The sequence below is a fragment of the Mya arenaria genome, chromosome 5, assembly GCF_026914265.1.
Source record: "Mya arenaria isolate MELC-2E11 chromosome 5, ASM2691426v1".
Classification (NCBI taxonomy): Eukaryota; Metazoa; Mollusca; class Bivalvia; order Myida; family Myidae; genus Mya; species Mya arenaria.
The window spans coordinates 3,956,191-3,983,727 of record NC_069126.1 but is presented as its reverse complement, the minus strand read 5'-3'; the positions used below and the strand labels follow the sequence as shown (position 1 = coordinate 3,983,727).

Sequence of the window (27,537 nt, the reverse complement as noted above, 5' to 3'; positions counted from 1 at the left end):
TTGCAAAACTTACTTAAGCTCAGTAGCAAAAGCTTTAAAGAATAAAACCTTCATTGACAAGTGGATATTTAAGGGAAAACAACGAACTTAATCAAAGTGGAACCGTAATTTATTTAGGGTTATGCATGTTCAAACGTTCAAATGATACTAATCATACCTTATGTTTGAAGTATGAAACAAACACATTCGTATCACAGACTTGCCATTTACATTGTAATAAATTTACTAAACACGTTTCAGTACACTTTTAATTGCCCTATCTAACGCATGCATACCAAGCCTGAAGCATAAATCTACATCAACATATATATAAACATACAATAAAATAGTCATACAGAAGGGAGACTTTTAACGATTTCAAATCATATATACCGCATGTATTCAATAATTCATAAATAAACTTGTTTTAAACGAGTGACTCGCGCGCCTGTTTGCTCAGTCTTTCGGTGTCCAGATATTCCCACTCGGCTCTGTTTTTCAAAACGCCATCCATCATTTGCTGAAACGCAGGGTCAAACTTGACTAGACTCTGAAAAAGTCAAATAGCAGTAAACTATTTGTGAACTAACGATAGCATTTATATAAAAAGTGTATTAAATATATCACGTTTGATGTGCCAGTGCGTTTTGCTGAACACACCCTATCGTGAAAGGTTGTTCTGAAAGCATTTTCCACATTTATAAATAAAACATCAATGAGGTATTATTCTATTTCTATACGATGAGCTACATAAGTGACTTTATTTAGTTAACATGGTTTTATTGTAACGCCTAATTTGATAAAACAAAGATTATCGCAGTTTTCTAAACTGATACATCAACAATGATGATAACCCGCACATAGATCGATAATGATATTGTAATGGCTATGATATATGTATATGTTGTATTTTGACGCTGTGTGTCACTTTGGATATTTTAAGGCTTGATCTATGTGCCTTAAACCAAGCCCATAGTTATGGGCTGATTGTTGTGCTCATCTCTGTAGTTTTGTTACTATTTATATGATTTATAGCAGACATTTGAATGATTGTTTTATACTCATTAATCAAAAGGTAATAAGAAAAACGCGTTCTAGAGAAAAGTTCTTGATCGAACTTCAATTACAACCCACTTATTGGAAATCAAATACCACTTGCATAATATAGTTCTATACAAACAGTTTAAATTACTTCTGTAACGGCGCAACACTGGAAAAGAAGACAATGCAATTGTGCAGAATGACAATGCTCAGACCATTAAAGTCGTGCATAACAATATATTTCTTGGTAGACAAAACCGCACTTACAGCCAAAGACGCTTCAAATTAGCCTATACACAGAAATGCGTTTTATCTCACTAAGACACACTTTAAAGACTTAATACATACACGAAGACAATTTAGGTACAAGTAAGAAACGTTCTATATAATTTTCTCAACAATATATTTATTAGATGGCAGAGCAACTTACAGCATATAACGGTCTACAAATGCCGTCGATCCAACCAAGCTGTAAGGCGGGTAGTTGGTCCTGCTTCTGTCGGTCCATGTGAGCCTGAAATGGAAAACTCTGATTCAATCTTTAATTATAGCGAAGACACTTATTAAGCTAAATTTAAATTTGCATTGTTCTACATTATGTTCGTTTTTGCTCCTATTTATTTTGCATACATCGACTTGGTAATCGTGTCCGCATGTTTTCCTCGTTATACAATTGAAACTAAATATTAAAAATGTGTACACTATCTTAAATATCATACAGTGTAAATACATGCAATACATCTCATCACATTATGTTAGTAAACGGGACTCTAAATATTCCCAAATACACCTCAGGGAAACATTTTCCCCAACGCATACAATAAGGTGAATCACGTCATGTAAGCATTTGGAACTCTACATGTTACCCAATACACATTAAGAAAACATGTTCACCAACAACTACGTCATTAATTACTTGCATAAATGGCTGCGCATTCTAGAAAATACGGTATCTTTTTTTAAATCGTAGCAATAGTGCATGAAGAAGAAACACTTTTCTAATTGTTAGCATGACGAGATTTTATGAAACATCTAACATAAGCATCGTGTAATCTTTTATTTAATACCGTTTAAATAGTCTCTTGACACTGTTTTTAATTGCAATATTAGAAAACGTGGAAGCAATTCAAGTAGTAAAAGGGGTTTAGGATTTCAGTAAGAGGCAATTTACAAGCCATTATCGGCGTAAAACAGTTACTACCTGTGGTTGAATCTTCAATTCTTCTCTTTCCTTGTCGCCCTGGTCGAAAAATTCCGTCATCACCAGGTCTGCCACCTGAAGGGTTCATAAAACACAAACACGCTACCATTATATTGTTGAAATGTATTATTGTCTAAGTAATAGTTGGTTCTGTAGTATAAGTTTAAAAGTCTGTATGGTTAGCAAAAATAGTTTTTATTCATTCCACATCAATTTGAAATGAAGTACTTTTAATTGTCCGTGTACACCTAAGAGACGTTTGTTTGGTATAAGTATCGAAGAATTATGTTTTACCTTTCTAGAGACCTCCCATGGTTTTGAGATGGCCCCTATATCGCAGGCCGTCATGAGGATGCTTCTGAAGATTTCCTTGAGCGATTTATCATCCCAGTCGATGCGACCTTCTTCCACCATGGCGAACCACGTGTTACGCACCCTGTTGATAAAATAAGTTCGAATAGGAATCAAGGATTTCTTCCCAGGAACATTAAAAAGGTTTACATGGAGTGCCCAGTGATGAACATATGTTTTGGTTCTATTGACAGGCAAACTATAAAGTCAGTAAAATATGTGTTAAGTGTCTGTTACGGTTTGAATCATATGATTCGGAAAAGGTAATCGGTTATAAGCTTAGCTATCGCTAATGTTCCTGGATTTCCCATTGTATAAATAAACAAAATTCAAGGGGAATTGTTTACAATGCGTGCAAATTCATAATATGTATGTGATGAATGAAGGCTTGTAGTGCATCGACGCACTGCAACAAAACAAGTAACAAAGACCTTTCTTTCATGGGATTTATGTCAACATCTAACACTCATCATTAAATATATATATAAGGTTTAAAGGTATTGTATAAAGCTAAGATAGATATTTCTTGGTTCCCATTTCCGTAGTTCTTTAGGATATTATTCACTGGTCAGATCAAATCTTAGGAAGTCATTAAAACTCTCTTTTCTGAAAATAATTATTATGATATATATTTAAATTGTTGTTTATTACCTCGGCAAAAAATCAAGTCACATTGTATTAAATATCTGTGTTCTGACCTGTCCTTATATGTAGTGGAAATACTATTAATAATTAATCATTGACTTGAGTCAAAAGTTTAACAATAACGTTAATTCCATATAAAAGAACAAATCCAATGTTCAAGATTTAACCACGGTTTTGTGGGTATTTGGAGATAGCACTTTTTTAAGAAGCTCCACATCTAAAATACGACTTTTGGCATTTCATACTGAACCATCGACACATATTTTTTCTTAATTCATGTTGCAATATTTGTCCGTGTTTATTTCCCTCAAAACATAGTTAAAGTATTTTTAAAAACAAATACATGTTGCGTTGCCATTTGCATTGTTGGAGAATGTCCATAAAACACCGGAGAATTCGGTGTTTTGTTCTGATTCTTTGACATTAAGTAGCCTTTAACTTCATTATTGTAACGCACATACAATTGCCACGTTTATATTCCATTTTCTGCCGAACGAATACATTTAGTACTCGCAAATGCGTTTTCTTCACGTATCCATTTACAGCAAACAGTCTTCCGTCGGGGATATTGTCTTCCGCTTAATGTGTTACATGGAAAGTCGAATTGTAATTAATCGCATGCGTATAAAAGCATTTTGATATGAAATGGTAGTAAACTGATTGACATATAAGTAGCCAAGACTCAAACGAACGGAAATGCACGGAAACAAACGGAAAGGCACGGGGACAAATGGAAAGGCACGGAGACAAATAGAAAGGCACAATAGACATGAAAAGACTCTGAGACAACCAGAAAGGCATAATATAGAAAGAGAGAGAGAGATCGCGATATATATGTTGAAAGACGGACATACATTAAGACTACAGACTCACATCAAACAAACAGTAGATAAGGCATTGTTGCATGGCGAGCATTAATTTAAAGTACTTCGATATAAAACTTGCTATGAACGTAATATTATAAAAAGGCAGAAATGAACTATTTGAAGCAAGAAATTACACAATTACAATATTTCTGTTAAAATATGAAGCTTTTCGGAGCTCATTGACGTCGACAATGATTTTTTTAAATATTTCGCGACCTGAGATCAGTCAAGAACAACGAACGCGAATTTTGATATAAAGTGCAAATTTTTTTTTCAGCTCCAAACTTAATACAGTTAAAAATTGTTGGTAGCCTAGTTACCTTCTTTTAAACGTGTCCTCGGATCAGATTATTATATCTGCATTAGAAATACATGAAATAATCCTTAAATACTATTTGACAGTAACTATACAGCCAGGCCGGCAGACAAAAACAACTATACTCACTGTATGTGCAGGGACAAATCTGTAGCAAGAATGGAATGTTTCAACAAGTTGATCAATTTACTGTATTCCTCTGATGAAAAGTTGGAGAAGATGTTATTACCCTGCAATTTAGAAAAAAAAATATTTCGCGCATGATAATATCATACAAATCGTATTACATTACGTTTAAGATGTGAGAGACATAACAAAACGTGTCAAAGACTAATAAAAGGTCAGAATTCAATATAATTACGATCCTTATCTTTAGACATGTATCAGTATTTTGGTCAACTAGTTATACAGTCGTTTTAAACCACTCAGATACTACGCGTCAATTTCTGTTGGCTATTGTAAACATCATATGAAACTTTTAGTTTACTCAAACAATCTACACTATATTCTTCCAGTTTTTCCTAATTAGATTTACTAATATTCATGACACGTTGAAACATTTTACTGACATCGAGGGCTTTTAGGGATTTTCCCCATTCGAGTAATTAAGATATTACATGATTGAAGTGTAACCCTTTCTGTTACCTCACTGTTGAGAATAATGAGGGCGTGGTTGAAATGGTGATGCTCCATCGTTGCACTTGTACCATACAGGGTTGCTAACGCTGAGCTCGTTCTGGAGTAATAACAACTCTCTTTGTAGGTAATGTATGCTTACTGTTATCTGAAGCTTATACACACTTTCCCTTATACTCATTATAGAGACATTCTTTAACACTGTTTGTTTTATAAGCAAATCAATTTTTGGGTTCAAAGCGGAAAACGACTTAAGTCATTGCATTGGAATTAACGCTGCAAACATATCTCACTTAGCAGGGTTGACTGCCAACACACGAGCCAAAGTAGATAAATGTGAAGAGTATGAATGTTTAGCAAAAACAGGTATGCGTACTTCTGCTGAAATGCATTGTTAGTCCCACGGTGGTCAAGGTCATGGCAGATACATCCGACGATCATAGCCAGGGTCTCCGACCTCGTCAACAAATGCCGCAGACTACATTTCTGCAATTGATGCAAATGACATGGTTACTTGATACAAATGCTATTATCTTGCAGTCTAGGACACAAACGCATACTGATAATTCAGTGTCATATTTAAAGAAACAGCAAAACACGTACTTGCATAGTTGCGAACATGAGCTGGCAAACGTTGAAAGCGTGACGCCAATTGTGATAAGCAACGTGGCGGTAGTTCTTCTTAACAGTCAGCATGAAACGGCATAGCGTCTAAAATTGCAGAACATCTATGTATATGTATGAGCGGAAATATTGTTAATACATTTTGACAGTGACATTTCCGCACAATATTTCATATCAAATGTGTTATGTTATATAAATGAATAATTTTAACATTTATTTTGAGGATGTTGTTATGTATCCTATCATTTCCGTTTATTGTTACAGCTTAAAAGAATCATAACTTGACATAAGACATATTGTTCTAAAATATCACCGTTCTTGTACGCGGGTATAAATAAAATAATTATTCTAGTAGAGTGTAGTGACCTTACACTGAATACAGGTATCGATTTTCTGCCATCTTGACATTAAAACGATCAATACACAACTAAAATTGAGTTCCCGACTTACATCATAATCGATCCTACATGTCTTCATAAGTCCCAAGTCTTTGAAGATTCTTATTCCAGCCAGCACCATTTCGTCAGCGTTGAGCGAGAAGTCATTGAAAATCAGTTCATTTAGGCCCCATTCTCGTGCCGGTGGAACATGGACTGACTGTAATCAGAGAATACCCTGCTGATAACACAGCTACTGAAGTTGCATATTAGATTCAACTACTTAAACGTCGAGACGTTGCAGCGTATCTGTATAATTATTGTTTGAATTTAGTGTGCGAATTATCGATGAATGGGGGATAGTATTTCTGTAATAAATACATATTAAAATTTCCTATTCCTGGGGCAAATAAAGTCGACGACAATATTGAACACGCGGAAGCAAAGGGTGTGACTATACCTCGACCTTTCAAACAAACAAATGAGCTTATGACGGATTTAACCGTTACTGTATTATAATAAACATACTTTGAGTTTATGCACCTCTTCTGGCTCTACTCCTGCGTGGTACGACAACATCTGAAAATAATACTATGGTTTATTCTTTCCATCCGCCAATGTCATTTGTCTCATATAAACAAACAATATCTATCATACCAATGATAATACATGTTGCAAGTGTGCATGCAATGATTGTGAAACAGCTTCAAGTAGAAAATCATCAAGTAATTGGAAATGAATATTGCTTTATTATCAAGATTAAAGACTAATATAAAATCTATGATCTTGAATTTCAAAGGAAATTGTGTTTGCTTCCATAAGGAGAAAATTGCATTGTAATAATAACCTCCAGCGCCACGTTCTGTTTTGCTGCAGCCAGGGCGACTTCCTCATACAACTGAGCATTATTGATTCCGAGTCCACAAAATATGGTGAATGCCTGTAGGACAATACAAGTATCAAACAGTGGTATGTCAGTTTATTTACGTCCTAACCAAGTATAAACGTCGCGGCTTTTAATTTCGTGACAACTGTTATGTAACACAGAACCGTGCCACTATTATGTCAAATTGATTTTTTTGAATTATTTCTGAATTAAGTATTATTTATAATGTGTGTCTAATGAATTCAAAACAAAACCTACGCTCCCCTAAATTTCATTTGTGTTTACCTATTCCGAATTTAAAAGATTTAAGAACACAGGTAATCATGCCGATACCTCAAATCAACTTGTAACTAAAAATTCATCAATCTCAATGCAACACTCTAAAGGGTTCTGCTTACCTCGAAAAGCTGGTCATCATGTTCGTCAAATGGCATGCCATCGATGCGGTTTATAATTTCTGCAACACCTTAAAGAAGATACATTGAAATGAGAATGTAAAGATGCTTAGACAGTTTAAGGTACCAAAGATGTTTGCGACATCAAATAGACAGCAAATTAAAGCGGGAAACCAATATCCGAGCTTCGCCAGCTTTCCGTTTTAGCATTGATATCAAATAAGTGGAATGTTAACTAGTGGGGTCAGACGACATAAAATCTCATTATCCGTGATAACCAACGAAAAATTATGTAGCATGTTTTGAAACTGAACCTTTGTATATTTGTTGAACAATCAGAACGAAATAGTAATTGTACTAGTAAGAATTGCATACAAATATAGCAATACAGAGCACAACACCGGATATTGTAAGTGTTGTAATTTAGCAAGTGCCTTGAAACTAATATCTTTTACAGAGGTAAAATAGAATTAATGGATAAACCATAGAAATATTCTTGGTATCATTATTCAAATATCTACCGATATTCAAGTAAGGCATCTCAAAAAATGACTTGTGAAGGATTACTTCGATAATGGCCATACACTAATGGAAATTATTGACTTTCTTTACAGTTGAAGTAAATTTGATGGATTTTTGTTGAATAAGTCGATAACTATACTACTATAAAAAAACCCGTAAAAGTTCTTCTTTCGTTTCAGCATATCAATTGAATAAAAGTATGACTTACAGTGTTGCAATGTTTGAATCTAAGTGGAATAAGATATAATTAAACTACACAATTTTGATGTTATTAAATACTTGAAAAATAACCTTATTCAAACGGAAAGCTTAAACGTTACCTATAATCTGGCCGTATCTATTTCTGACTGGCTTGCAGAGTATAGATCGCGTGTGATGTCCACTAAGGATATCCCTCTGCAAGAAAACGTTGGATCATTTTGGCATCGACACATTAGCAACGACGAGGAATTTAGGTCTTTATACAAACCTATTACTTTTTCAATAAGTTAAACTGAAACAGGATCGAAGTTTTGTACATATCCAACATTTTGTTCTACCTCTTGTCTTGTTTAACAAACCCATTCGTTATACGAGGGTTGTCCGGAAAGCTTTGAGACTGCATTCATAAAAAACTTACCACTCATAGGATGCATTTAAAGCTGTCAATTGTATCTAATATAAACAAATCCTGAAAGTTTCAACAATATACTATGAAGTGAACGTATACAACAAACATTGCAAAAAGTACAGGTTACAAGCCACGGAGCGCTTCGTTGTCTCATTGCGTCACGTCATTTACAGTTTTTCAAAATACGCGCCTTCTGCACGTACACACTTACGGTGACAATCAACCCATTGCTTGAATATCTGTCCCAACAACTCTTTTATGAAATTATGAACAACTGTCCTTTTTAGCTGAACGGATTCGCCAATTTCCCTCACTGTCCCCGTCGGTCTTCTTGTAACATGTCTAGCACTGACTTTCACTCAAGACTGACGGTCTTCCACTCCGCTTGAAAACGCACACATTACCATGCCCGTCACTGAAACGTCCATGCAAGTGAAATACCAAAGCCCTTGAACATCTTGGCTTTGATTTATCCCGTGTTAGAAACGTTTAAGTATTTGTAGGAGTTATACCGCTGCGAACAGGGTTTGATCATAGCGCGTTGCTCCGTGCGTGATGTCAATGTTGGAATTTTTTCCGACATCTTCGAAATACCTCTCTACTTCCGCTGATCGTTACAACCATGTCTACAGTTAGATTGCGTCAATAATTTGCAAAGTGATGCAGCTGACGTCATTCTGTCGTCATAGGTTTTGACGTGACGTTTTGGCGTCTATTATTAAGACGGAGTAGTATATATGAATTGTGAATAACTTTCAGAAAACATCAATTTCAAAGTGTTCCGTGAAGCGCTAAATGGGTTGTCTTGACAACTATTTCCTTCCTTATTATGAGATTATTTAATTTTATTTTGCAAAAGGAAACGCGTGAATACCATCTGAGATAAACAGTTAGTACTTTTTTTAAACGCAAGTCTATTTTACTAAATGTTAATATGAGTTTTATCTTCAAATGCTATGTGAATTCAGACATGAAATTAGTTATTTCCTCGCGAAAACAACATTAAAACAGATGTTCAATTTGTGCTTTAGACCGTCATGATAATTAAGTCGTAAGTAAATGTAATTATATCAGCTTTAACATTGCACTGTTATTTCCATTCTAAAATATTATTTAATTTAACTAATCTGTATTACACTAGGTATCAGTCTGTTGTGCTCAAAGATCTGAGATCCAATGACCAATGACCCATATATTACCTTTCATCCAAGACTCAGAGTTGGAGATGTAAGTCGAAATGATTTCTTTGTCTAATTAAAAGATTTATTTGTGTGCGCTTCAAACAATTATACTAACTTCATTATGACTGTCAGAAACTTAAATATATTTCTAGTTGGTGTCCTGGCGTAATTACATCGGGTAAGTAAGCATAGAGCTTCAAATATGAATTATGTCTAAACGCATTAGCGATAAGGTAATTCACGAAATTACCATGATAGAAGATAGCGAAAATAATGGACATTATAATTATGACAGTAATTCGTGCGATAAGCATTGAAAAACCCAATTCCACCTAGTTGCAAACAAAATCCGTCTTCCAGTCAAGCCTTCGGTAAAAGGCAATCTCACATACTTTTGTATGTGCTCAGCTAAAAGTGCAGTTATATTCCGTTTATCAGAACTAGTCATTGAAGTATCAGACAGCCTTTGCAGCGGTGATACTTCGACATTATGGTCGGACTAACATTAATGACACCTATGTAACAGAAGTGTGTTCAATTTCTAAACTACGTTTTCTTATTCTCCTACTCTTAATTAATTTTCAATCCAAGACCGGAGCCCATCGTTGTATAAGTCACTTGCTTTTAGGGTAAAATATTGTTCTTTATTCTGTTGTGTATGAGGACTCAAAATACGAATAGCTTCAAACATTTTGTCTGAATACGCAACACCAGTATACTAATGTTCATCGTTAGGTCAGACGACACAAGGAAGCGGACATCTGTACTCAGTCCCAGCACAGAATACAAATCATAAACGAACCTCCTTATCAAACCTGGTGTCCGAGTGTGCATCAGCTATGTTGATAGTCTCCTCTGTTTTAAGCACCAACTCAGCAATCTTATTGCCCATCTGCAAGTCTGCACAGTTGGTCGTGCTGCACAAAAATAATTAAGAGCAATGCATTGATAATGCCTACATAAGTCTGGTTTATAAGTGAATTTATGAGCCAGCATCCATTTAATGGTTCTGGTTTGTAGAATAGACAACGTTTATCAAAAGCTAAACGTTGAGTCTGGTTTGATACAACTTTTACGATCAATCATATACTGCGGTTATGTAATATAACTTTGCTTCATATATATTCGTTAGAGAACCTATCACTCCGCATATGTAGTAATAAATAAATTCAAAGAAATGTGTGATTTGCAAAATTCCAGCATTGTATGCTCCATTTCGCATTTACTTGTCATAATGAAGTTATTTACAGGAATATATAAAGCGATAGCAACACGCTATTTTCTCTGATTTTAAAAACAATTAATCTGTAAAGTTATTTAATATTTAATGTACATAAGAAAATGACATAACGAATATTACAGAACTATAACGTCAATATTGCAAATATTGAAAAAAAAAGAAAAACTTTCATTTCCTTACAGTTTATATGACTACAACTGGATATCATCTCAATATTTACTTAACTTTTTAACTGAATTACAACAATCGGATTCCTCATTTGTATGAAATGATTCCTGGAGTTATCTTTCAGATATGCATGTAATGAGAGAATTATCAATGCTTATAAAACAGCTAGTTCTTATGTCAGTTAACACCGGAAAAAGCATGTGAAAATAATAATCTTAAACTCGTCATTTTATAGTAAAGTTTTATTGAAATCGTTAATGAAATTGGTTAGGTCGCCATAGGCTCGCTTTCTTACAAATGTCATGAGACTCGTTTAATAAAATTGAATGATATATGATTATTCGTGACAAATCCCATAAATCCTTAAGGTAAAACAAACACAAATCAACACACACACACGCACGCACACACGCACGCACGTAAGCACATACACACACACACAGTATCCAATTGTCTTTACTTAACGATGCAATCAAGTAAGGTTGCCGCGTTATACATAAGCTAGTGAGAATTATTAGTACTTAAAATACTACGAAAATATATACAAGTCTCCGCCAAGGACATGACTTTTATATTAACATACTGAGAATAATTACATTGGATAATTATGATTTCAACTATTTATATAATAATTACATAATACGATCCTAATGGCTTGTTAACTAGTAATGTAAATTAAATGATATGATAACCTTTGAAGATATATGACATAAAAAGAAAGTATAAACTTACCGATTAGCTTAACTCAAGCAAAATTAGAATGTTACTATATATTAATGCTTTCAATCAACAACATCTTAATAGCATCTCTATGAAATGTAAACATGAAACAGGTTTCTTATAGGTGACACACAAACAGGGTACTTACAGACCTTTAATATAATTGAACTAACAGTTTATTGTGTATGGAAGGCACATAACACGAGAATAAAGTGAACATAATGTTATCAAAGGGAACAGAAATTGGACTTTAAACCAGTTTGTACCTGGGAATAAATGTGCAGGGTGCACTGTGAGACCGGAAACGAGAACAGCCGACGTCGAGTTTTGCACGAGAAAACTGTTGACGTCTCCTTGAAGAGATATACAGTGAAAAGAGTGAGAAAAAGGGCATGCAAAAACACTTCAACACTAAAAGAGTATAAGACTGCTTTTATGCATTCCAACTTTAATATATTACGATGAATGTCACAAAATGTATATAATAATCAAAACATATTATCTGAAATATATAAGGCACCTTGAACGGTTTGATCTAATTTAGGACACAACAATTTTTAGGCTGTATGGCGCAGGCCTGTATGCTATTACAATGTAAATCGAGATAGTTTATCTTTAGATCTAGTTTATGACATGACATGTTAAAAGAATTAATGCGCCTTTGTTACAAAATAATAGGTATGGCGTTATGCGGTTACAATAACTGCGGAATGAAGTACCAATTTATTTAAATACGTTCGTAATATTGCAATGCAAATGTGAATTTAAGAGCAATCCGAAGAATCACTGTGCGAGGGAGAATATCCAAACGTTGTCCAAAGGTGATATTTTGAAATGTGTATTTTGTGAATATTGTCATGCAGCGTTCTGTCTCTTGTTTGATGAGTGTTTAGCTTAAGCCATGAGCCTTTAATAAGGTTTTGTATCTTGACAACTGACCATGTAGTTTCCATTGGTTTAATTATAAAAAACCCATTAATGATATTTTGATTGCGAAATTATGATCAATTTGATTAAGCAAGTATGTCAATCAGAGATTACCACGTCTTACAAAAATCCCCAAGAATTGTAATAACACACTACTTTGGATTCTATTTTCATTCCACATAATAATTCATTCGCAATTAAATAGTTTTGATAATATTGTTCATACAACACAGATATTTGAGGTATGCAAACACAAATAAAAATGAAGGAGCACTGACCTCATTGCTGAATGGCCATTTGTGCCCAGCGTCAACGGGTATGCAAGGTCAAATACCTTGCTGAACACTTTCTGCAAAAAATGATTCAAAAATAGCTTCAAGTACTCAAAAAGTATTGTTAATTGCATTTTACCATAAATCAATGGTGTTCAAATATTTCCTAGGAAATATGACAAACTCTTTATCATTTAAAATCCCAAGTCCAATCAACTGATGGTCTGTAAACATAAAAGTGTGGATTCGAATAGAGTTGATTCGTTTTATTTAGTTGGAACAATATATCAGAAAAGATCGTTAAGACTGCTGTACCGTTAACTTGAAACACGCATGAATATAATTGCAAGCATGTTCCAATTTTGTTTAGCGTTCATCAATTGTCAAAACCATTAATAAGATATGGTATTTTTAAAGACAATAGTTTAGCATGGGTTTATAATATCATAAGCCATGATACTTAAGGACATTCAGCTATGAATTAAACTTGTAGTAATGTTTGTAACCGAAAGTCCTTTAAACAGATTTTTTCAGCAATGTGAAAACGGTACGAATGATTCATTCTGAGCATATTTCATTTGTCTAGTATCCTCTCATCGAGACAACAACCTAGTCATTTAAATAGATAGATGTGTAGTGTACAGACATGTTGCTCACGTATAACAACAATATATGCTTCCGTTTTAAGCGATTTTGTCAGACACGCGATAAAAGTATAACGAAAAACATACGCGTGTTGACAATTTGACAGCTCAAAGTGAAAGAAAAAAACTGTTAAAGCATCAATGACATTGAATGTCCACAGGCATTACACAAAATGAATACGGCGGTAAAATGGCAATTTTGAGCCATTGCAGCCACTCATCTTCAAAACGTTCACAAATAAATCGAGTCCGAATCAGTAAGTATATTTTATCTGAAAATGAGTATAAGTCGCACATTTAACGGTAGGAATACTTCGTTTAAAGTGTATCTGACCATCAGCAGTTGATTGTTTGGTTACAAGAAAAAAAAATTAAAAAATCCATACAAAACTTCTGTCTATATTCGCCTCAACTTAATGGGGATTTTAGCCGGGGTTGGCTGGACCGAAAGTCAAAGTACCTGCTATTCCCCGGACCTGGGGGCCGTGGTTACAATTGACTGGTGCATAAGTATAGAGAAAACTGAACGTGCATTTGTACAGACAACATGGGGTAATAACGTCATTATATATTTAAACAGCGCCCTCTAATTGGATAAGCGCAACGTCATTTAACCAATGGTATACGTTACACTCGTCGGCTTACTTTTTATACAAACTGTCGATTACCGTTCTTTATAAATGCACACCCTGATTCACACGATTTTTCGAACTTGTAGTCGTGATGATTTGTAAAAACAAAGAGGACTGTAGGGGTAAAACTTACCACAATCCCTGTTTCGACGAATACTGTAAACATATTTAAAACTAAATAAGCAGACACATGTTTCTGTATCATTCAAACCCACCTCTGAGTTGTTTTCAGCACGTAACAGGACCGAACAGCGTTCACACTTCAAAAGAATTTGAGCACGTTGCATTATTTTGAGTATGACGTCATCAAGTGATGTTTGTTCCTCAAACAAATCGTGCACAACCTCAAGGAGATCCTACAAAATGACAGTATTACTGAGATAAGTCATGAAAGAAGTATACCTCATTCTTTTAATAGTATTGCATATTTATTGTTATGGAAGGGAGTAAAATTGATTATTCTTTTGTAAATATAACAGAAATGAGGTTCATTATTTTCCATACATTTGATATGATTCCGCATATTACACATATGTTTTTTGTATGTTACCTTGTTTCGCTCATACTCTTTGCTGTAGGCTTCAAATATTTGTGCGTTGTAAATGGCAATTCCGCAGTAGGACAAGTAGGCAGAAAGTAGCTGAAATAGTAATCGATATATTTAAGAAATTGGTTTATAACTTGCAATAATATTACAGACCAAGCATGTTCGGTAACAGCTGGATTCATTAAAACAATGTCATTTCTTTGTTGGTTGGAAAACTCGTAAAACAGTTTAAAAACAATGAAATATTTACTGATTCACTGATGGTCAAACTGCAGTAACCCGCAACTTTACTAATAATCGCATTATCAGATACTGGGCTTGGTTGGAGTAGTTGATTGTACAACCTTTGTATTGTGAGAGTTCTGCCTTGTAGAGTAATCGCACTTGCAGACATATGGTCGTCAGACCATTAAACCAAATCTGAATAGGTTTCATATTGTTGGCAATCCAATATAAGCATATGTTGTGCAAATACTAGCGGTTTAAAGTTAGTGTGTTGGTAAAAAATACATTGTATACATTGCTTAGAATAACACATTTGAGAAAATATTTATTAAGTGTGGCATGCCGTTTTATTTACTTTACCATTAATGCCCCATTACATTGATGTGAACATTAAAGGAGATGAACAATAATTGGTTATGAGGAATGTGTAGACCAGTTTAAGCCACTCAATATTCGCTCTATATACGGTTACAATCTCCGCTAGTATAATCATAACCCAAATATTCCTTTTGACATACTCCTATCCTTTGTATCTATTGCATATTGGTTAAATAGAATTTAGGTGAATATTTGACTTATAAAATTACTTATACAGGTAAACCAAATTAAAAAAAGCATGTTGAAATAAGAAAGAATAATTTAATAGCTTATGTTTGACAACTTTTGATTAACAAATGCTGTTCGTGTATTGTTATCACGAAACAACTGACAGCACTACAACAACTCAGAAAAAGACGTTGCATGTTGAAATGGGGACTTTTGTCAAGTGTCAGGAGTTTAAATTAAATATAGAAAATGATCTTACTGTCTACCTGGGGGTTGTTATTTTACTAATAGTTAATTGAAAGAAATATGTGGAGACACGCGCGGCATATACAGTCAATAACTACCACCAACAGGCATAAATGTTATAATATATTGACGTGGAATAATGTCAATGGAGAATGTTATTAGAACGCAATAGTTTTAATGCTACTGAAAATTGGAATATTTTAGACACTATCGTTGAAAATAAGTGTAATATTGATTCAGAAATTGATGCTTTTGGTATGTAATTATATTAAAAGGCTTTAAACATTTCTGGAAGAACCTTGAACGTTAGACGTAAACAAGTAGACGTAAATTAAAAAAACCATGTGTTTACCAGGAATGTTAACAATCAAGACTGGAATTGTGTTTGTCTAATGGAAAAAAATAGAAAATACAAATGTGATGATAACTGTAGAACAGTATTGTCAAAGCACAATGGCCATATATCTGTTACACGAAAAAAAAAAAAAACATGAATGATAAGAATATAATAAGAAACAAAGTTTACGTACGTAGTTTTTGGTTCATTTTAAGATTTTTTTGTGATGGTAAGATCTAAAGCGATTCTAAATTGAGTTTGATACTTAGGAAGAAACTCAAACGACTGCAAGCCGCAAACGATGGAAAAGTAGTGGTACGGACAAGTTTACCTTGGAAATGTTTATGAAATGTAAAGACATACTGCTCCGATGCCACACAAATAAGTAAACGATAATCATTGTATTTCTCTTTATCCTTTTAGTTGGAGAAATGGTATTATTGTCCTTGCAACTAAGAAAGGTAACCTAAACGATTAAAATAACTATAGAGGCGTTACCCCAATACTTGATTATGGTTCGGAAATTTGGGGATTCCATAAAACGCCAGACAAAGAACGTGTTCATCTTTCTTTTTTAAATCCTTTGTATAAGACAACAAACTAAGTAACACCTCTGTATACGGCATTGAAGCAAGATTGCCGATGAACGTGTCGCGAAAATTAAATTTGTGCAATTCTGCAATAAAAGTGTATACCTGGTTCATTTGTAGATGTAAAGAAAGGCCGTGGTCAGTGTATTTATAAATTGTCTTTATCTGTACACTAATTGATAAATAAACTCGAGTATTGCTTGATATTGGATCACAAATTGGTACTGTTTTAAGACAGATAAATACTGTACATTTACAAGATTTGTGTAAAAGTATTACTTCATCGACACAGTTAAATAGCTACAGAAATTTCAAAACGGAATTTGTAAAAGTAATATTTGTTTTACGTATTGAAAATGACAATAAAATAAAAGAATCATGTTGACGAGATTAAGATTCAACACATACCTTTTTGATAGAATAAGGTAGCTTTGGAACTATGAATAGGGGAAATATAATATTTACTAAATTCAATATGAACTGTGCTGAAATTGAATACCACTTTCTATTTATATGTTCATTTCATCGTGACCTAATAACCCCCCTCGTACATTATCATTAGTAATAGTTTAAGTATTATACACGTTTGCGATAGTCGGCAAATGTTGTAACATTATTGTGAACAACAAATGTAAATGTCATTTACAAAATTGCAACTTTGCCAATAAAATACTGACTTGTAAAATATTGGCCTGACTCGTAATGATCAAAATGCAAGAAATCAACATTATCGATAAGTTGATGTACTGTATACTTAATACTCTATAACGCCTTGACATCGTGAAGTGTTACTTAAATATCCTCCAAGTAGAAATGAAACAAGGTAATTTGTGTCAGTCGCATGCGTCGCAGAAATTAATGTCTTGTAATGCCATTAAATGTGTGGGTTCCTGTTATACGAGTGCTATAATTGCCATTACATCTCCTAAAATATAGCCTTCTGTCTAGCACAAAGCGATAAAGGATGGAAAGCGTTTTAATTAATAACTCTGTTTGCAGCAGCTGATATATGAATTGGATTGCATTTTTCTCCAAGCCCATATGCTCGCAATGGAAGTCCTGTATTTTCATTTGGTCTAACGTGTTGGGACATATGGCGAAATACATGACTAATTCTTTAGTGTGCTTATGTCATATCAAGACCAAGTGCTATAGGTTTTAACTATCATTTATAAACAAACAGACATATGTTTATCAAGGAAATTAAGCGACATTAACCTTTAAAAACGTAAAAAACGCCCGAAGTTTCGCATTTCTTATTATGTATATACAATTCACCTTTTTGTGTAATAAAACACAACTAAGTACCATATATGACTAAATACAATGAAACACACTTGAGAACTAAGCAGAAAATGTTTTAAATATGATAATCCAGTGTTGTTTCACTTTTGAACTTTCAAAACAGTCGTTCGGTTAACACGGCGAATATCGTTATTTGGTCGTATATATTCAGGTTGTGTTCATTGTAACGTTTCTTGTTATTAACTTCATCCAAAATATATATGTATTTCTGTACTGAAAGAGTATTAAGTTATTCATATAATTCATTTAATGTTTGTTTTTAAAGTCATTGTTGTTTTCTGAAGCCATTTTAGTCTGCTCCAATTATTATTAACCGGTTTTTAAAACTTTCTCACTTCTTGAAAATTGTTGCGTGCTACCTTGTTTATCGGCCATTTGTAAATTCCATCGAGCTCTAGCCCTCCCCAAATTTAGTCCTTTTTCCCTATTGTGTAAGCACATTGTTAAAAAGCTATTAGCATTATGTGTATTACGCCTAAAAGATACATTTAGTTCGGGTTACCCGACCCTACCTACGAAATAGGTGACGACCCTACTGTTTTTTGAGTCAGTTTTTTTTTTGCTTTCCAATATGTAGTTTAAAACCTTGAATGCTTTATACAGAATATTACTTAAACACCATTCTCCAATGATGAAAATGAAATTGTTATAAAAAGCCCAATATTTTTTTAAAGCTGACCTACCCTACCTATTTTTTGAAGGATGTTACTCTAACCAAAACATTTTAGGCCTTATAGCTCAATATGTATATCTGTAAGTGAGTTCAGTATTGTCATTTAATGCCACCACCCTGCGACCATTTCTGTGCAAGACATTGCGTAGTTTATCGGACGAATCTTATTCAAATGTACTTCGGCCGTACTGATTTTTAACTAAGAGTTAATTAGTTTATTGTTGCTTAACTTTAAATTTTAAAGGACTAAACTTTAAATGTAGGCGTACTAAGTCTTGATAAATCTAAGGTTGGTTTTACTTTATTTGAATATGATTTAGATTGTTCTTTTGTTGTAATTTATAGATACTAGTGAAAGACACTGTATTGAAGAACAGTCCAGTTTGCGCTGACCCTAGTGTGTGCTCGACATAGGTTTAACTGATTTGGAAAGTTTTTTTATATAACAATAGATTGTCAATCTCATGAGGGTAACCATGATTCACATTATCAATGTACTTTATGTATTGAATACTTGCATTGTGTTAAAGATGAACTTATTTGTATTTTTCAGTTTTTACCACACACAAATATAAAAAAGTACATCATTGTCGTTTGGTTTATCTTTCTTTCGGTTAAGGACAGTAGAATTTCTTAAAATTTATCAGCTTATGTTAATGAGATGTTTGAACAGAAACATGAGTACATAAAATACTTTAAAAAGTTAATTGGAGCACTATTTCTCAAAAAGCCGGCCTTCATTTGTTGATTTCAGGGAAAGCTGCGTATAAGTTCATGAAAGTCAATTAAAGCATATTTTTTTGTGGCGGAGTAATCAACTATTTGCTTCTATAATAAATTTAACTTAGAAGGTTTGATCTTTTATTTGTGGAATAAAAATTGCAATAGTAACACAGTTCAGGAAACAATCTACATTACTACCTTTTCGTCCTCCTTTGTAAAAGCAGGATCGCTCGATTTGTTGATGACCTGAACTACTGCAACGATGTCGTCGTCCGAGTTTCTTACGGGCATACACAGCAAGGAGTCGGTCATATAGCCCGTGATACGGTCAACCTCGTCATTGTAACGAGGATCCTGCAATGATAACAGATCAAAACATCATAAACAGTCTTAGACTTTTAATTTAGGAACAGTGCCGGCCTGGTTTTCTAAGGGCGTCGATCAATAATGTCACCAACTAAGTTTCTACATAACTATGCAATGTTTTTAGTTCCGATGCTTCGAATGGATCCCACGGTGATTGATAAACCTCTCGATTTTAGGGGAATAATTAGGCAACAAATTTTACATTGGTCCCATTGGTGCTTTTGTAATAACCCAGTCGGCTTCGATGAATATCCTCCCATCATTGGCCCAAGGGTCATGAATTTTGCCGAGTAAAACAGATGTTTTTGATTTTAATAATTAAGAGGGAAAACATTTTCTTTGTTGTTAAATTATTAAGACGAATATTTCAGAAACAAACTGCACCAAGGTTGTTGCCAGCAGGTTGTGTCTCCTAATACTTTTGTGAAATACTACAGGAACAAGCTCAGTAGCCAAAAGTTTTAACGTTATCCCCGTTTAATGGCACAGGGTAAACGCCAAAGAAATAGAACACAAGAACAAAATAATCACAAACAAGAAACATGAAACAACAGCAAAAATACTCCACAAACAACACAGTGCATACATACTACCTTATATAAATAATCTATCTATGTTTATCAAGTTTAGATCACTTTACGTTAATATTAAATACTGTTGGTTACAATTTCGTAAGTTCTCCAAAACTCATATGTCTTTTTTATCTTAAACAGATTATAAACATAATTAGTTAAGGAGTTAGCATCCAATTTCTGACAATAAAAATGACTTTATAAGTTGTCCTACTTTAATAACAAAGCATAAGGCCACTTCATACGTTTATTATTGCGTGTCAGATTCTTATTACAATGTCAAATACGCCATCCAGTTTCATTGTAATGATTGTTTGAAGTCTGTGGCAATTCTCTCTTCTAACCATATATTATTAACGGTCTGATATAGGCATTCATTGATATCTTTTAGAAGATAAAATTGGTAATATGGAATTACATAACTATTGTATACTTTATTATAATATGTCTAGACATGATATTATTTCAAACAGCCTACGCAAGTAAGACGTTAAATTGCTACTTCGTTTAAAACCACAGATGTGTTCACAGATGGTTTCATTTGGATCTACTTTCGATATAAAACATTAAGAAAACATGGCACCATTAATGAACACAATCATTGTCATATTTCAATGTGCATATGTCATAAAAGGGGCGTACCTACATGGCGTGAAGCCCTAATGTATGGTATTCAATGTACCGATGGATTCAATTTTATGTTATTGTTTTTTTAATTCCAAAATGAAAAAAAATAATATCGTTTTATAAAGAACAACATAAAAACATTTTCCTAAACGATAAACGTGACGAACAGGTTTTGCATGGCAAATTTGTCTTGAAGATCAATGACTGTTTGCAGTCTCTGCATACTTATCACACTTCAAAGGAGTTAACATGGGGGAAACATGTTGCTACTTGTCTGACCGTTTAATAAAGAGCGAAACGGCAACATGTTGTAAACATCGGCCTTCTGTTACCTGTTAATCAATAAAATCTGATCCACCTTCTAAAATGGATCACATGCGTATTCCATTGCTTTATTTTCACTAGACATTCCGTAATTTGTTAAATATTGGTCCTAACTAATAAGGATCTAACACAAGCTATAAATATAAGTATTTAGAATAATTATACGAATGAAAATAATAAGTGCTTCCTTATTGATATAACGATCTTGACCGGCTTCCACTTGTAGTAAACACTATATTGGTTACTCTAAGCCAACAGTTTAAGTATTCATATACTTTATTTCGAACTAAGTACGTCAATAGCTTATTCCTGTATAATATTGCGTTTATATATATATATTTGCAACATAATGAAATGTATGGCCTAACAGTTAACCTTTTTTAATCGAGGCTACCGATTTTGGAATATATTACACTCTGAATAATGACTAAACGAAGGACGGACGACGCAAGATGCTTTTATCTAGGACAAAAACAGTTCATAGATTTTGATACACAAATATTTACAAAAAGGTCAATAAAAAGTAATAGGAAATTCAATGCTTTATAAACATGTCTAAGAAAATAAGAATAATAAGCGCTGAAACACGTTAACATTTGGTTAAAAAACAAATCGAATTTCCACGATTCCATTGTCGCTTGCAACAGAAGAATACTGGCACATAGCCAAATAATAAAAGGATCTAAAATACAAGGGCAATTCATAAACATTTGCATATATATTTCCAATCAATTATGTATCAGAAATGTTACAAATTAAATTTAAAGTAACGAAGAGGTTATAGCGTATTGCATTGCAAATCGTTCCTATGAAAGAAATATCGACCTTTATTTTTTTTATTTTTTTTGGTAAAAAAGCAGACCAGACCAAAACATATACATGACTTCATACATCGCTCAAACTGGTATCGGTTAAGAAACTGGTTATGAGCGGATGGCAAAATAATCAAATACATGCAGATATACAATAGAGTTATACCATCCAGGAACAAACTGAAATAAAATGGAAACGGTACCGGCCAATAGCTGTCATAGAACTTTAAGAAACAAATATTTAGTATTGACATTATAACTCTTGCCTCATGAAGTTAAGCTGTTATAAAACATGCTGAAATTATTAAAACACGAAAGCCGTAAAAAGTGATAAAGCCTTCTTAACTTTTAATGACCTTTCATTCCGTATTATTTTATAAGCAATATATAAGCATCGTTCCATCTTAAAGGTGGCATGTGTCACTGTCATGAATTTATTGATTTCCAATTAATGTTTCTGCCATGACCATCTAATAAGATCAAGCGTATGCTAAATTTTATAATTAAGGCTTGAGGATTAAGCCTTGAACACTGTACCTCTATTGTTACCGTTATATATGAGCCTTGTAGATTGCATTGTATTGGTAAATCAGGTCATATTATATTGGAAATTATAAAATAAACACTTCGGCATTTTAAGGGTCGGGATGAAAAAAATAGGGTCGGTTGGATCAGTTAAAAACACATTTTGTAATTACGACTTATAACTGAGAAAATGTTGTGCTCGCCCTATGTTTGGCTTTTATTCCACATTTTGTTTTCTCAACGCGACAGAAATATGTGGGAAGTTAAACCGGCTAAGACCTGAGAGATTCGTAACCGCGATGACTTTTATAATACAATAAACAAATTGTAGTATGGATGTTTAATGAAAATGTAATGACTTGTGTCGTATGTTATTAGATTTTTTTTTCATTATTTTGCAAGCCACTTTTAAAAAATAATTCTTTTTAGTGATTATTGTTATTTAATGGCTAGATGTTGGTTCTCCAAGTATTCATAAACGATAGCGTTATCAATATACATTGAAAAAATAACATTACGAAGCTCTTCAGTTGATTGTTCGCTGAACAAATGAGGGTTTTATGTACCCTAAATTATCTTCTGCAAAAAAGCAAAAGTTCAAATAATCACATCTTTCTTCTATCATATCTTTGAAAGAATTGTCATTCAAAGCGTATATTTTTTATTGAAGCAAAAAATGAAACTTTTTTTAATGAATTAACGTAATGAAAATAATTAAATATCGGTACTAATTGCGTTTCTCTATCGAAGCAGAGTAACACCTCAAACGTTAAATGGCAGTATTGCAAGATAATTTTTAAAAAAAACCTACCAAACGTTATGCAAATACATAAACATATCGATAAACAGAACAGAACATAACATGTTTTAGACATAATTATTCCATCTCATCTATATATATCTTTCAATACCTAAACATGGTTTGTGTATTAAACACAAGAATTGATTAATATTAGTTTGGAAGATAAACATATTATTGAAAATAATCGGCGTTCTCACAAAGGTAAAAGGTAACATAGTTTCATCAAAAGATACAATAGTTTAATGATCACCTAATCAATCCCTCTCTCTGTTGCCGCGTGCCACTATCAACGAAGCAAACAAATTGTTATGAATTAACTTCATTAGGTACAATTTTCCTCGGAAGTAATGAAGTTTGATGATAGGGCATATGAGTTATTGGTGATATTGACGTCATTATTACCCTTTGAAGAGGGCACAGAAATCATTTCTAATCCTTTCTAATGACAGCTTATTCGACACTGGGCCATATATCTCAATACTCGCGATCAGAGTTCCACCACGCACTGCGGATGTAATCAACTTAATAATGCCTCATTACTTCTTGTATTTTTTATTTCTATAAAAAATCGCAGTGGTATCAAATACCTTTATTGAAGGGGTTAATGAAGAAGTAGATCTTATATTTCAAATAATTAGTTCTGGTATCTCTGAAAAAGTAGGCGTAGTAAATAAATACGTTGGTACGATGGAAACAGTTGACCCACGCAGATTTATGATAACAGTAGCCAATACTTTCCATCCAGGTATGTTTAAACAATCCGTAAATTCAAGCAATGATGCAAATCATCTTAAAACCATTTTTTTTGTCATATACAAGGAACTTGGTCATAAGTCAAATTTGTTATTACTATTACAATGAACACTACAGGGATTAAAAAGCCCATAAGGCAAGATTTAAATAATGAAACCTTAGCATGTACCATAACCGGGCTCAAGCGTCACTGAACGAGAGACACACACGTACATACACCATTAAACGAACACAAACGCAGTACACATCTTCAACTGATTTTTGTCATGTAATAGCCACATTGGCCATAACGCGAATATGTTATATTGACACAAGGGCAACTATAGGGACTAGACCAGTACCTAAGCATTCACGTATACATCCGGTTTAGAGGCACACAGTAATGTAACAAACGACCCGGAACTAGCGACAGATGCGTACAAACACCACACACGGATCACACACGCGGTACACATTTCAACTGATTTTTTGGTCGTTTATAAGCAACATTGGTCAAAACTCGAATATGTTCTTCTTCGTGACTGCTTGTATTCTTATCTTTAACAATTTTTTTTTTAATATTTCTTAAAATGTGTGTTTTCGGTCCGTTATGGCGGTTGGTTAACGACCAACACCGGACGTTATCGGCAGGAACGGGCTTTTTCAAGTATATTCACGTGCTGTAAACGACCGTATTTTTTGTTTTACATACAGGCTATCAGGGTCCACATTATAACAGTGGACACTGAGCAACATGGTATCAGGCTCAATGTGTGTCAACGATGCAAACTTTTGTTCAAAAACGATGGAATAGTATATCAGAGTCTCGATATTGTTCAAGACTGGCCAGTTACATTTTGTTATATCAATCCACTCACGCCAATCCACCGTGGAGCAAGCGCGAAAGTGTTTTAACTGAAAATTTATAGCCAAATTGCAACTCTCTTGTATTGTTGCGGCCCTGAAGGAGCGTATTGTTATTTTTTTTTCAAAAACACCGCTCATGACGTCACACCTATTAAGGAGGTTATTTTGAGCTCATTTTTTGCACTGTCATAACATTGAATAGCATTTCATACAGCAAAAGTAACTGATACTATGTTTTATATGCAATGATGGCACTCGGGCTGCAAACCATTAAAAAGGCCTCGGTAGATGGAAACGACCTCGAAAATGCGCACTAACCCGGAACAACGACTCAGTTCCTCACCATGCATGATGTGTCTTTATTTTCTCTTAAACATAATGATAAGGAGAAACTGAAGAAAACACCAACAGAAGACTTAATAACAGTTCTAGCATTGTGCATTAGGAAAAATCGGTGAAATAGCATGGTGAATGTCCTGCGTTGAAACTCGGAACTGTTTCATCAATAATCTAAGCAGCAATTTCATTCTTTCAAAAAACACTTCTTATGACGTCACGCAAGTACCTGCTAAGGTGGGTATTTTGAGCTATTTATTCCATTTTTATATCAATTAACAGCATTTTGTACCCCAAAAGTAATAATAAACTCGGATGTAAACCATTTAACGTGCCTTTGTAGATTGAAACGGCGACAAAAATGTGCACTAACCGTACAACAACGTATCAGTTCTTCACCATGCATGATGGGTCATTATTTACTCTTTCATACGATTTAAAGAAGAAAGTGTAGAATTCACATCAGAAGACTTAATAACAGTTTTCAACTTTGTGCATTAGAAAAACTTGTTAAATGGCATGATGGAAGCCTTGCATTATAGCTTGGGATTGCTTCACCTTTAGTCTAAGAAGCAATCTTATTGCTAGAGATATTCATATAACAGTAGTTCTACACAGTTGATAATATCCCTTACGTACGAAGACTTTCCAATGATTCTTCAGGAAGAGGCCCCCTGTATTGTTTAAGAAACTTGATACAAGGCGCCTCAGTGTTTTTTTGCAGAAAATTGACAAGTATGCTAGATATGATAACCAACGTGAAAATGTATTAACAATATTAATTTAATATCATTTATTCTGCTTAAACCCTTCATTTATCATTTAATCAATCATCAGAAACATGCATTATATATAGTGAATTAAAAACAACTTACTTCATTTGCATTCGCCAAGTTCACAGTGTGGCCTTTTTCTGCGACATTGCCAATTATGCCTTTACCCCAGGGAACCCGTAAAATATTGCTGGGGGTAGTAGTTGGCATGCATTGGGTACCAGAATGAACATCAAAGAGTTTGGAGACCAGTGAGGGTTTGCCGGAATGTTGTCCTTCAACCATGAATATTGACGCATAGTCTGCGTCTGTAAGTACACACACATTGGCGGCGATCTTCTCACTTAAACTGCGTAGATCAAGATCATTTGAAATGTCTTTGACAATGTCCATGAAAAAATCCATTTCGTTGCTATGTCTCTCTTCGCGTTTCTTTTCTATGTCCTTACTTGGATATCGAGGAAGCCGTATTTTAGATTCAATGAGAAGACTTAAAATATTGCTGGAATTTTGTGGTAAAGACCTGAAGATTTTCATTTCTTTCAAGCTATTTCTGCGTTCGTCTGTGGCTTTGTCTGAGGTGGATGTAGGCTCGTATGTTCTGAACATATGCTTACATTTTGACTTAGCATAATCGTTTCTTAGGTGTTTCTTTGAATTACTTCTGGAGTGCTTTGAGAAGAACATATCTCCTCTGTTTTCAGCCGGTGACGTCGGCGAGGCATTTCCCTCTGACGAACTGTTCATTTTGGGGCTATTCATCTCGCCCAGACTGCAGTAACCGTTCTTCTGTAGCCATTTACTGACAAGACTTTGGTCGGCTTTTCGGAGAAAAATTTCTTCCATAACAGCAGGGTTCCTTTCCAGAAAACTTTCCACCTCAATCGTCTCCGGATCTTCCACTGTAATGTCTATTGACATATTTTCCATTGTTTGTATAATGTTCACCATCACCTCTATATTAGGAGAGCCTCGTGAAACATTTTAATAAACTGATACGAATGATATCCTCATATCGGAATCCTGTTTGATTTCACCAGGACGTTATCTTATAAACCAATATTGGAAGAAACAAGCACAATACTTGATTTTGTTTATTTACAAGTGTATTGATTGATGAAAGCAAACTTAAGCCTACAATCTAAATATAAGATTGAATAACCCATCCATCCATCAGCCCAAATCCTTTTAGCTAAATTAAGTTTGTTTCTGTCTTCCAATCGATGTTAAAGACCTTATATTAAACTATTTTAATTTCATTTTAATTGAATATATCCAGTCTCTACGAAACGATTCTGACTACGTACTTTGCATACAACATAAATTTTCGAGAAAGTTCAACACTGTGTTATTGACAATTCCTCCTCAAAACACTA

At 34.0% G+C, this 27,537-nt stretch overlaps 1 protein-coding gene across 4 annotated transcripts; it reads right to left on the bottom strand.

The window, feature by feature from the left end:
- Window positions 1–91: 91 nt before the first annotated feature.
- On the bottom strand, window positions 92–27,537 carry LOC128234991 (dual 3',5'-cyclic-AMP and -GMP phosphodiesterase 11A-like). Of its 4 annotated transcripts, none has more exons than XM_052949656.1 (20): window positions 26,264–27,537; window positions 19,624–19,779; window positions 14,784–14,873; window positions 14,449–14,589; window positions 12,964–13,034; window positions 12,025–12,111; window positions 10,433–10,547; window positions 8,160–8,235; window positions 7,321–7,388; window positions 6,884–6,976; window positions 6,565–6,627; window positions 6,110–6,256; window positions 5,639–5,746; window positions 5,412–5,521; window positions 5,045–5,135; window positions 4,529–4,629; window positions 2,516–2,657; window positions 2,222–2,296; window positions 1,451–1,534; window positions 92–529 (listed from the first exon to the last, which is right to left on the bottom strand). In XM_052949656.1, exons 1-20 carry the CDS (start codon window positions 27,110–27,112, stop codon window positions 407–409), a joined length of 2,790 nt encoding a protein of 929 aa, XP_052805616.1. In that variant the 5' UTR covers window positions 27,113–27,537; the 3' UTR covers window positions 92–406. The 4 variants fall into 4 exon arrangements, with proteins under 4 accessions (XP_052805616.1, XP_052805617.1, XP_052805618.1 ...); XM_052949657.1 differs by having other exon boundaries at window positions 6,565–6,615; XM_052949658.1 differs by lacking the exon at window positions 12,025–12,111.